Source organism: Lampris incognitus, chromosome 12, assembly GCF_029633865.1.
Source record: "Lampris incognitus isolate fLamInc1 chromosome 12, fLamInc1.hap2, whole genome shotgun sequence".
Classification (NCBI taxonomy): domain Eukaryota; kingdom Metazoa; phylum Chordata; class Actinopteri; order Lampriformes; family Lampridae; genus Lampris; species Lampris incognitus.
Window position 1 is genome coordinate 10418635 of NC_079222.1, and position 13009 is coordinate 10431643.

A 13009-nucleotide genomic window follows, 5' to 3' on the forward strand; every position below is an offset into this window, starting at 1 on the left:
ACACCGGTGTGTACTACTCCCTTCAGAGGACAGCACAAACAGGCTCTAACAGGTACTATTTAATGAAGATGCCAGTTGGGGACCTGTGAGGCGTCTGTTTCTCAAACTAGAGACTCTAATGTACTTATCTTCTTGCTCAGTTGTGCAACGCGGCCTCCCACTTCTTTTTCTACTCTGGTTAGAGCCTGTTTGTGCTGTCCTCTGAAGGGAGTAGTACACACCGGTGTAGGAAATCTTCAATTTCTTAGCAATTTCTCGCATGGAATAGCCTTCATTTCTAAGAACAAGAATAGACTGTCGAGTTTCAGATGAAAGTTCTCTTTTTCTGGCCATTTTGAGCGTTTAATTGACCCCACAAATGTGATGCTCCAGAAACTCAATCTGCTCAAAGAAGTGCCCATCCAACCAATCCAACTTGTGGGAGCTGCTTCTGGAAGCGTGGGGTGCAATTTCTCCAGATTACCTCAACAAATTAACAGCTAGAATGCCAAAGGTCTGCAATGCTGTAATTGCTGCAAATGGAGGATTCTTTGACGAAAGCAAAGTTTGATGTAAAAAAAATCTTATTTCAAATACAAATCATTATTTCTAACCTTGTCAATGTCTTGACTCTATTTTCTATTCATTTCACAACATATGGTGGTGAATAAGTGTGACTTTTCATGGAAAACACAAAATTGTTTGGGTGATCCCAAACTTTTGAACGGTAGTGTATATATATATATATATATATATATATATATATATATATATATATATATATATAGTAAAACACTAAATAGACAGATAGATGTAGAGACAGACATGCAGAAGGGCAAATGGATGGATGGATGGACATATAGATAGATAGAGAGAAAGAGAGAGAGAGAGAGAGAGAGAGAGAGAGAGAGAGAGAGAGAGAGAGAGAGAGAGAGAGAGATATAGACTCAGTTAGTAATAGGGGGGGTGTGAGTACAATGAATGACTAAGACAGTTTTGAGGAATGCATCACAGTTTCCACCAGGACTTCAGATCAGGATGGACTTGTCTCGTTGTGCTCGGTATGGTAGGATGAGGTGGGATCCTTCTGACCATACAACGAACGCGGCTCTCAAGAGACTCACTATAGGCCCTTTCTAATCTCCTCATTAATGCTTCTGACCCACTTTGTGAAGAAAGCCCTGTCCTCTTATCATCACAATTCTCCCCTTGTCTTGAGGACACTCCTTCCTCCTTATGGAGCTCGTGTGGCGTTAAAGGGCTACTCAGGCCTTCCGTGTTACGGTAAAGGCCCCTCCTTAAACAAATATCTCGTCGCGCTTCGGTGCTCGGGATCATCAGTTGAAATTCTGTCGGACATGACTGTTTGTTGACAGGTAGCTGTCGTTATCAGCCCAAGTTATCTGGGCGACACCGGGCCGGTTCATCCGGGTCAGCCCACATGCTGACTCACTGCTGGCATGTGGCGGTGTCACGCAGTTCAAGTTCGCTCTGAAAGGATTCCTATCAGCGACACAGTCGATTGCATAGACAAGAAATAGCTAACTTTAAGAGTCATTTTCCCCCCCGCATACAAAAGCTTTTGTACGTACACACATGCCAGTGTGCAGTCATGATGAGTGTTGAAAGAGCCACCATTCTGACTCTGCAGTGAAGGGCTCTTTGATAGGAAGACCCACCGACTGAGTGACAGTGTCTCTGAATTAGCACGAGTTTTTTCTACTGATGATACCCTGAAGGACAAAACTCAGGCAGAGGGTGGATGAAAATGCCAAAAATGGCCGGCACGGTGGCCCAGTGGTTAGCTCGGTCGCCTCGCAGCAAGAAGATCCTGGGTTCGAACCCCGGGGTTGTCCAACCTCGGGAGTCATCCCAGGTCCTTTCTGTGTGGGGTTTGTATGTTCTCCCCGTGTCGGTGGTGGGTTTTCTCCGGGTGCGCCGGTTTCCTCCCACCATCAGAAAGACATGTGGGCATCCAGGTGACGTAGCGGTCTATTCCATTGCCTACCAACATGGGGATCGCCGGTTCGAATCCCCGTGTTACCCCCGGCTTGGTCGGGCATCCCTACAGACACAATTGGCCGTGTCTGCGGGTGGGAAGTCGGATGTGGGTGTGTGTCCTGGTCGCTGCACTAGCGCCTCCTCTGGTCGGTTGGGGTGCCTGTTCAGGGGGAACTGGGGGGAATAGCGTGATCCTCCCACGCGCTACGTCCCCCTGGTGAAACTCCTGACTGTCAGGTGAAAAGAAGCAGCTGGCGACTCCACATGTATCAGAGGAGGTATGTGGTAGTCTGCAGCCCTCCCCGGATCAGCAGAGGGGGTGGGAGCAGTGACCGGGACGGCTCGAGAGAGTGGGGTAATTGGCCAAGTACAATTGGGGGGGGAGGGGCAAATCACCCCCCCCAAGAAAAAAGACATGCATGTTAGGGTTAATACTCCTGTCTGTGCCCCTGACCGAGGCGTGGCAAGAAGAACCGGAGTTGATTCCCCGGGCACAGCTAGGATCCTACACAGCTAGGGTGGGTTAAATGCAGGGCATAACTACCCCACAGGGATTAATAAAGTATATCAAAATTAAAAATCAAAAACAGCTTGTCAAACCAAGACAAGACTGTGTGAGGAAAAGGGATCTTGATTATTGAAGATAGCCGAGAAAACTGCAAAGGAAAAAGACTGGGCGACTTAAGCCAACCTACAGAAATAAACAAGGAGTATGAATGAACAGACGAGACAGTAAAATAATACAGTACGCCCACCCACACACTAATCAATGCCAACATGAAGGAAAAAAAACACACACACACACACACACACGTACACACTCATCGGGAATTGACAAACTAAACTATAGCTGCAAGATGACATGAAATAGACCGGCCGGGTTTGAACACTAATGCATGACTATGGATCAGTCTTCATCTCCTGGCACTGTCGGCCTACACAGTCTGACTCTGCAGTGAACACTGAAGCGAGTCACGCCAGCATCGTCCACGCCAACACCTACGCTCCCCAGACGCCCTCGTCGTACCACGGCGCTGACCTGGATAGCGTCCAACGTGCCGGCGAGAAATGAAGTCATCTACTGAGTCAGAGCAGGAGTCTAGCCTGCCATTTGCTCTGCTGCTTACTATTGAGTGGTGCCGTGGTACAGTATAGCACTCTCCTTAGGGCCGCGACGGCTTCCTGGTTCACAGTTCTTCTAGTAAGAGATGCCCCGCGGGGTCGACGCTCATGCTGGCGTCTCGTGGTTGCGTCCCACCGGCTGCCAGCGTTTGGATGTTTTGTCGAGCGGCGTCGTAATTGGACAAGAATCAGCACGCTGCGGCTGCAGACGCCTGTGCTGCCAGAGCCTTGCTGTCTCATACGAGGCTCTGATTTACTGTTTCAGAGGGGAGATCCAGTAGCCAGGAGGGCCGGACTGGTTCACAGTCATGCTGGAGTGTTTCTGTTTTGCACCCGTGGTTCAGTGCCATTCCCCCCCCCCCCATTGTATCTGTTCAATTTACCCCACTCTTCCGAGCCGTCCCGGTCGCTGCTCCACCCCCGCTGCGGACTACCACATGCAGGGCCGCAACGAGGGAGTGTGCAAGGGGTGCGATGCACACAGGCGCCGCATCAGCGGGGGCGCCAAAAGACCGTACACAACAAAAAAAATATTATAATTAAAAAATATAACATGTAAGTATATATTCTAATCCAAAATGCTCATCTAAGTAGTAATATCTATAAATATTAAACTTTTAAAAAACAAATAGGCCTATAACCAGGATCTGGTTACTGTACACTGTACTTTTGGCGCCCCCCCCCCTGATGCGGCGCCTGTGTGCATTGCACCCCTTTGCACACCCCCCTCGTCGCGCCCCTGACCACATGCCTCCTCCGATACGTGTGGAGTCGCCAGCCGCTTCTTTTCACCTGACAGTGAGGAGTTTCGCCAGGGGGACGTAGCGCATGGGAGGATCACACTATCCCCGCCCCCCCCCCACCCACCCAGTTCCCCCTCCCCCCTGAACAGGCGCACCGACCGACCAGAGGAGGCGCTGCCCACATCCGGCTTCCTACCCGCAGACACGGGTTCAGTGCATTTTTGACACACATTTATGATGGTATTTTGTGTTTGTTCGAGCGTTTTTCTGCCATTCAGTCACTAAATCAATCAGTCAACTGACGGACCAAGCGACCAATCGGTTTCTGTCTTTCTATCTTTCTTCCCATCTGTCTGGCTGTCTGTCTTGGCTGTGTGTGGCAGGACATGCTTTATAGTGACTATCTCATCAGAGGGGTGTGTGTGTGTGTGTGTGTGTGTGTGTGTGTGTGTGTGTGTGTGTGTGTCCCCACACCTCTCCTGGCTCATCACATACATGGGTACCACTGGTCCATCTGGCTCTCTGTGGCTGTGGTAGATGGACCGGTCCATTATTCAGCTGCAGATGGCCCGTCTCAGTACCAGCGTGGCCCTTCTCTCATGACAGGCTTCTTCACTGCTGCTGCGGGTGTCAAGTGGGAGGATGTCAGCTAACTCGTGTGTGTGTGTGTGTGTGTGTGTGTGTGTGTGTGTGTGTGTGTGTGTGTGTGTGCGTGTGTGCACTCGTGTGTGTTCAAGTTCAACTTTATTATCGTGTGTATCGTAACACAGTGAAATTCTTATACTTTGTCTCTCTCTGCCTAAACACAAAGCACACACGGACAAAGCCCACAAAGGCACACCGTCTCTACGCCGCGCCTGCGTAGACTCTGCGTACACAATTCATACATCATATACACAATGCAGAAAAGTACGCGACAACGCAGCAACGTAACGCGCGCATGGGCGAGTCAGCTGTTCGGCAACCTGACTGCCTGTGGAAAGAAACTGCTGCTGAGGCTCAACGGAAGGTGAATCGGTTCATCTGGACACAACGTTTATTGAGAGAAACGTTTCGTCGTCGTCTAAGTGGCCTCCTGGGTCTCAGCCGACTGCAGGTATCCCGGCCCTTAGAAACGGTACAGTTGCATAACGGCTGAAACCAACGATCGGTGTCATATGCGAATAGGCGTGGCCGTTAACCGTTAAAAGTTTCAGCGTTAGCGGTTGAGAGGGGAGAGGTCACTCAGCTGAGTGATGAAACGTATCTCTCGATAAACGTTGCATCCAGAGGAACCGATTCAACCTTCTTTGGTAGAGTTTCAAAGGCCGTGTCGGCTATTCACAGGGGATGCAGGAATAGTTGCAATCACAGCATTGTAAGATGGTGACAGATGTACTCCCCCCCCACCCCACCCCACCCCCGCCTTGGTTCAAGGACGGTCGCTCCCGCTTCACATAGATGGCCTCAAACCAGCATTCCTCCCTATCTAGGATGAGCTCATCCTTGAAAGAGGGATCACTGGCCTGTAGATGGGTGTACTAGACTGAGTTGCAATCGCAGAATTTTGAGCCGGCGACAGATGTACTCGCAGCCCCCTCCCCCCCCCCCCCCCCCCCCCGTATAAAGGATGGGCGTTCGCTTTTCACATGGATGCTTTGGCTCCCCGCTCCTCCCGCTCAAGGATGTGCACATCTTCATCCTTGAAAGAGCGGCTGCTGGCCTGTACATGGATGCGGACTGCGGAGTCCTGACCTGACACGTGAGCTCTTCTGTGTTGTGCCATCCTCTCCTCCAGCGTCTGTTTACAGTTTCCCTGATGGTGCAGCGTCCTGAAGACTCCTCGTTTGTGCCGCAGTGGATGGCGAGAGTCAAACCTTAAGTACTGATCAGTATGTGTTGGTTTACGGTAAACATCAACTATCAAATGTCCCCCATCGCCAATTGCAATGTCCCTGTCTAAGAAGGCTGACCTGTCACCTTTCACATCCTCCCCGGTGAACTTGATGTGTTGTCTGCAGAGTTAGTGTGGTCGGTGAAATGTGCTACGTCCTGAGATTACATTTTAACCCCAGGTGTCGTCCACAAATCTGAACCAATGGCTAGGTGGTGTCCCTGGATAGGACATCAGAGCCCTCTTTTCCACTTCCTCCATATACAAGGCTCATCCCTGAACCAAGGGGGGGGAGCTAAGTGGACTTCTGTTGCCAAAACAGCTGGCTGATCAAACACGGAGCACAACTATCCAGACTCCCTACGTATCAACCATGGGGATTTTAACAGCAAACCTCAGCCACGAACTGCGTGAATACAGACAACGTTAAATGTCCCACCAGAGACCAAAACAATCTGAATCATTGCTGGACAACATTAAAGGGTGCCTATCGCTCGTTCCCCCGTGCAGCCCTGGGCCTCCCTGATAACTGTGTGATTCGTCTTCTCCCGGCCTACAGGCAGAATCTAAACTCTGCAAAGCCTGTAGTTAAAACTGTGAGGAAATGGACCAATGAGTCAAAACCGGAGCTCCAGGCCTGCCTCGACGGCACGGACTGGAGTGTTTTGGAGGGTGCATCTACAGACCTGGGTGAACTTACTGACACAGTGATGTGTTACGCCCGCTTTTGTGCACACTAAAGAGGGAAAGGGGGAGGCCAAAGAGGAGCTTTATGGATGTGGTGAGGGAGGGCATGCAGGTGGCTGGTGTGACGGGAAGATGCAGAGGACAGGAAGAGCTGGAAACGGATGATCCGCTGTGGCGAACCCTAACGTGAGCGGCCCGAAAGTGATAGTAGTAGTGGGTTATGTCTGTAGGCCTAACCCGCTGAACAATCCCTGCTCAAATTATGCAAATTATGGTGGTTTGTTGCGCAGAAACCATGTCTCAACAAAGTTACTTTTATGTTGTTTTTTTTAACCCCGCTGTGCATGAATGAGTAGTGAGTGGTTTCCTTTCCAGGGGTGTATCTGAATACACTAAGAACCGCTGCCTTGTTCCTCTCCTTTTCGCTTTTCCTTGACGTCACAAATATCGAGGGAAGGTGAAAAGGAGAATTCAGAAGTGCCCTTTGGATATGTCTACGGAAAATCAAAGGTGCTTTCTTACATGGCGTGATGAAAGAAAATGACTAAATGACAAGTGAATCACCCACGGTGAGCACCCTTACTGTCAGTATTATTGTACATTTAATTTTAAACAACATGAAGGAGATAACAAGTCTATTTGGTTGTGGAATAACTGGGGTTCAGGCAGAATGCTCTATGTAGCCTACGATGTAAAAAAAAAAGATTCTGAAAATACACATCAGGAAAAGCTGAACAGTACATAATTGTGATACTGTGGATTCTCATTCTCATCGATATAAATCTGACAGTAACAGCACTACATGTCGATATGGTTATCTATATGGTTTCCCTCCTCGCGGTGCATCACCGTCTCCAGTCGCCCACGAGCAAGCAACACTCGGTGCTTTATCTGCCATGCTGGTTGTTTGACTGATCCTCTCTTGATGGTTATCGGTGACAACTAGCTGGGAAATCTGAGGCATGGACAGCATACACAAATATTGAAATTGGGGTGGATGATGGTCCAACAATCTAATCCTTCCTTGGTCTCTTTCAGTGTTCAGTTTATTTATGTATTTATTTTCAGGCGTTCACAAAAAGAGATAAAATTAATACTGTGTGTGCATTTGTGTGTGTGTGTGGGGGGGGGGGGCAGTATTTGAACGGTCCAAATTAAAATGCTGTATACAACTGAAATGCCGGCAGCAGTGTTGCAGTAAAGCATAAACTATATTAATCCAACATATAGTAGGAGTAATTCTTCTGTCCTGAATATCGTCAATTTCCTGATAGATTTAAAAAAAAAAAATGTGGAGTTAAAATGTGCTAGTTTATAATATTTGGACTATATACTGACTTTTTTTTTTTTTGTTGCTCTCTTTCTACAGCCATCAAGGTTAACTGTCAGGGATCATGTGGCCGTCTCCAACAAAATGAACGAAACCTCTTGGATCCTGGAAGAGCAGTACTTCAACAGCACATTGTCTGTGGCTGACAAAGGTGAGGATAGTTTTATTTATTCAACAACTTGTATTTTACTTGGCCAATTACCCCAACTCTTCCGAGCCGTCCTGGTCGCTGCTCCAGCCCCTTTCTGATCCGGGAGGGCTGCAGACTACCACATGCCTCCTCCGATACATGTGGAGTCGCCAGCCGCTTCTTTTCACCTGTCAGTGAGGAGTTTCACCAGGGGGACGTAGCACGTGGGAGGGTCACGCTATTACCCCAGTATCCCCCCCCGAACAGGCGCCCCGACCGACCAGAGGAGGCGCTAGTGTAGCGACCAGGACACACACCCACATCCGGCTCCCCACCCGCAGACACAGCCTATTGTGTCTGTAGGGACGCCCGACCAAGCCGGACGTAACACGGGGATTCGAACCGGCGATCCCCATGTTGGTAGGCAATGGAATAGACCGCCACGCCACCCGGACGCCCACTTGACTTTTTTGTAAGTTCCACATTAGCCTGCTCAAGAAACGAAAGAGAGAATCTACATCGAAACATTCAAACTGGAAAGTGCGGCCAATTTTACTTTTTATGATGTGTGAATGGCTGGTAACCCCCCTCATCTGTGACCATCATCATCATCATCAACTCCAGTTTTGCTGCCCACACTGTCTAATACAGTGGTTTTCAATATTATTTTTAGGACACCTAACTTTTCAGAATGCATTTTGTTGGCTAATATACCCGATGTATTATGCTTTATCATCCTAGAAAGGTGAACCAGTTCATCTAGACACAGCGTTTAGTGTGTCTAAACGCTGTGCCCAGATGAACTGATTCACCTTTCTGTGATTTCCTTACCTGGATCACTGAGCATGCATAAAAACAGACGTTATCATGTTTTTATAATGTTACTTATGTTATTTATAGTGTTATAATGTTACTGCTATTATCCTTGGGTGCTTTATTTATTATGTCTATCTTTCAATGGGACCTGAGAAGGCTTTAGCTACATGTGATAATCACAGAAAATAATTTGGGGACCCCATTTGAAATGTCCCCAAGACCCAAACGGGGGCCCCGAGCCACACTTTGAAAAACACTGATCTGACGGATACACGGTTTTACCACTCTTCTCCGTAAACATAATGAAACGTCTGTGTACTTTTTGTCAAACTAAAACAGCCTTTAACGACACGGATAAGGTCTTCTTTCTTCTACCTCGTTCGTTTTTATGGGAATCTGCAGGGACATGCTAAAACTTGGAAAGAATTTGGTGGTAATAGCCGGCTCTTGAGCACCTGTTGACAAGAGTTGAAGCCCCAGTGAGTCAGAGTAATGGTCCGGTGAAGGGGTATTCCAGCCTTCAACCCTTGCATGCCATGCCGTACGCTTGCTCGGAGATGTGAGGCGTGTTCACTGGTGTCTAACAGCCTCAGATGGGGAGGCAGGATATGCTCAGAGGCCTGCAGCTCTGGCTCCTAGCTTAGCTAGCTCTCGGAAGTAAGGGCTTAGGGAAGATACTGTTGTTTTGTATGTGCCGTTGATACCGTCCGTAGCCGAGAGATACAATCTGCCTGGCATGCGTGAAACCTGTTGAAAATGCAAATTGGACTTAGTCGTAGTCATTTGGGCATGAAATGCATGCCGGTTAAAGCATCACTAAGAGGGTCAATCTTTAACTCCAGGTCCAGATAGTCTGTGTTTCTCAACACGATCCAGCAGCCTAGAGCAAATGACACTAACAACAAAATTAAACACAAATGAATTATATGAATAAAATATAGACTCTTCACTTTTGCCACATCCTACACTTGTTCCACTTAAACCATGGGTGCTTAAAAGGAAAAATTTAAATATACGTGCAACATGTAAACCTGAAAAAAAACCCTGCAATCTGTATGCTACATGTGTTTCCATGTATGAAAAGCTATTGGCACACAGAAATTATTGCCAGTGTGAGTGAAAGACCATCGGGTTTCTGTCCAATATTTTCAAGTCAAGTTAAGACGCCAGATTATAAAATGCAAAGTCTGTAGACAAACTTTTATATCCTTTTCAAATATATGATAAATATATAATATAATATAATATAATATAATAATAATATAATGATAATATATTATAATGTGTGATGGCCTGGCAGCCTGTCCAGGGTGTCCCCCCCGCCTGCCACCCAATGCCTGCTGGGATAGGCTCCAGCATCCCCGTGACCCTGAGAGTAAGATAAGTGGTTTGGATAATAGATGGATGGATAATATAATATAATATAATGTAATATACAATAAACATACCCTTTTCAAGTTACTGGGACAACTAATAGAAATCACCTGAGTCAATGGCTAGTTTTGACATTGTGAGACTTGGTTGATGCTTTGCAAGCTTGATTTAAATGATTCACTCAAAAAAAATCTCATTTTATATACCATTTCTTCTTTTATTCATTCTTGAAAATGTTGTCTGATTTACAGCACGTAAAGCTATATTTCAGCATTTCTCTGACATCTTGAAGTGATGTTATCTCGATGAAACACAGAGGACATCTTCCCCCCTGGTGCGGTGTGCAGGTCGATAAATCAGTACCCTGTCGTGATTATTTCCAGTGACTGAAGTTTCCTCCTTTCACTTCCTTTATGCATTTCTGCTGCCACGTCACCATCTGAAGGATTTGTGTTGTCCTTTCAACAACAAAAAGAAAAAAAAGAATTTGAGTCGTCCCTTGATGTAATTTTCCCCTGGTCTGCGCACATGAGTTGCGAGGAATCTGGAATCAGAAACATTTATTTGTCATTTCATTCCATGCATGTAAACACATGAAATGAAACTAAATACCCAGCCCACAGCAGCGCAGCACAAAGACAAACACACATCCACACTACAAGTACACATACTATATTCAAACTACAAAACACTACAAAAACACATGCATCCAACATATCAAAATAAAATAAAGTAAATTTCACCGTCCAAGAGAGCGAACGCCAGAATAACTATCGGAATGCCGGTCTGCATGGGCTAGCAGTTAGCTTAGCCTGCCCCGCTTCCGCATCCTGTCAAACCGCCCTCAGCGTTCCTCCTCGGGTGCAGCTCCAGGCAGGGCCGTGGTCCTTGGGCCCACCGGATGCAGCAAACCAGGCTCCCCCAGCCAATCCAGCGCCAGCTCTCCCAGCCAGACACCTTTGACACACCTCCCCGCACTCCACACGACGACACCAAAAACACCGTCAATGCTACGCTAGGCGAAGCCGCCACCAGACCGCCCTCGGTGTTATCGGAACTGCCGGTCTGCATGGGCTAGCAGTTAGCTTAGCCTGCACCGCATCCGCGTCCTGTCAGACCACCCTCGGTGTTTCCTCTTCAGGCGCAGCTCCAGGCAGGGCCGTGGTCCTTGGGCCCACCGGATGCAGCAAACCAGGCTCCCCCAGCCAATCCAGCGCCAGCTCTCCCAGCCAGACACCTTTGACACACCTCCCCACACTCCACACGACGACACCAAAAACACCATCAATGCTACGCTAGGCGAAGCCGCCACCAGACCGCCCTCAGTGTTATCGGAACTGCCGGTCTGCACGGGCTAGCAGTTAGCTTAGCCTGCACCGCATCCGCGTCCTGTCAGACCACCCTCGGTGTTTCCTCTTCAGGCGCAGCTCCAGGCAGGGCCGTGGTCCCTGGGCCCACCGGACGCAGCAGACCAGGCTCCCCCAGCCAATCCAGCGCCAGCTCTCCCAGCCAGACACCTTTGACACACCTCCCCGCACTCCACACGACGACACCAAAAACACCGTCAATGCTACACTAGGCGAAGCCGCCACCAGACCGCCCTCAGTGTTATCGGAACTGCCGATCTGCATGGGCTAGCAGTTAGCTTAGCCTGCCCCGCTTCCGCGTCCTGTCAGACCACCCTCGGTGTTTCCTCTTCAGGCGCAGCTCCAGGCAGGGCCGTGGTCCCTGGGCCCACCGGACGCAGCAGACCAGGATCTCCCAGCCGATCCAGCACCAGCTCTCCCAGCCATGAAACGAAGACACAAACATAGATGCAGACGTGGACAAAGACGCTGCATCGACACTGCGTGTGAATTCTTCTAAAGCTCTGAAGATCTAACAAACCTTCAGTAATGAAATATAAGCAGCCAAGCCGAGGAAACAGGAACCAAACAGAGATCACAAGATCAATGCACATAAAAGAAACATGCAGACTCGTTTAGACTCTGTTAATACTTGCATCAGGTGTTTTTTCATCGTCATGACACGTTCCGCCATGTTTCAAAATCATCAAAGTAAATCGATGAAAAATATTGTGAACCGGAGGGTTGTCTCAGGCTGATGTAATATACACTGTAAAAAAAAACTGGCAGCTATGGTTGCCAGAACTTTACTGTCGACTATTTACGGGGAGTAATGTATATTTTTCCAGAAAAGAGATGTAAAAATTATTGTTTTGGCTGATATACACTCACTGGCCACTTTATTAGGTACACCTTGCTAGTACCGGGTTGGACCCCCTTTTGCCTTCAGAACTGCCTTAATCCTTCGTGGCATAGATTCAACAAGGTACTGGAAACATTCCTCAGAGAGTTTGGTCCATATTGACATGATAGCATCACGCAGTTGCTGCAGATTTGTCGGCTGCACATCCATGATGCGAATGTCCCGGTCCACCACATCCCAATGGTGCTCTATTGGATTGAGATCTGGTGACTGTGGAGGCCATTTGAGTACAGTGAACTCATTGTCATGTTCAAGAAACCAGTCTGAGATGGTGCTTTATGACATGGCGCGTTATCCTGCTGGAAGTAGCCATCAGAAGATGGGAACACTGTGGTCATAAAGGGATGGACATGGTCAGGTACAATACTCAGGTAGGCCGTGGCGTTGACATGATGCTCAATTGGTACTAAGGGGCCCAAAGTGTGCCAAGAAAATATCCCCCACACCATTACACCACCACCACCACCAGCCTGAACCCTTGATACAAGGCAGGATGGATCCATACTTTCATGTTGTTGACGCCAAATTCTGACCCTACCATCCGAATGTCGCAGCAGAAATCGAGACTCATCAGACCAGGCAACGTTTTTTCCAATCTTCTATTGTCCAATTTTGGTGAGCCTGTGCGAATTGTAGCCTCAGTTTCCTGTTCTTAGCTGACAGGAGTGGCACCCGGTGTGGTCTTC

At 48.1% G+C, this 13009-nt stretch overlaps 1 protein-coding gene across 1 annotated transcript in view; it reads left to right on the plus strand.

Moving 5' to 3' along the window:
• arrdc1b (arrestin domain containing 1b) overlaps positions 1–13009 on the plus strand; it is a 67641-nt gene that overhangs the window by 25807 nt on the left and 28825 nt on the right. The window contains 2 exon segments of the mRNA XM_056290660.1: positions 7775–7806; positions 7808–7886. Of these exon segments, the coding sequence (XP_056146635.1) occupies positions 7775–7806; positions 7808–7886 (111 nt within the window).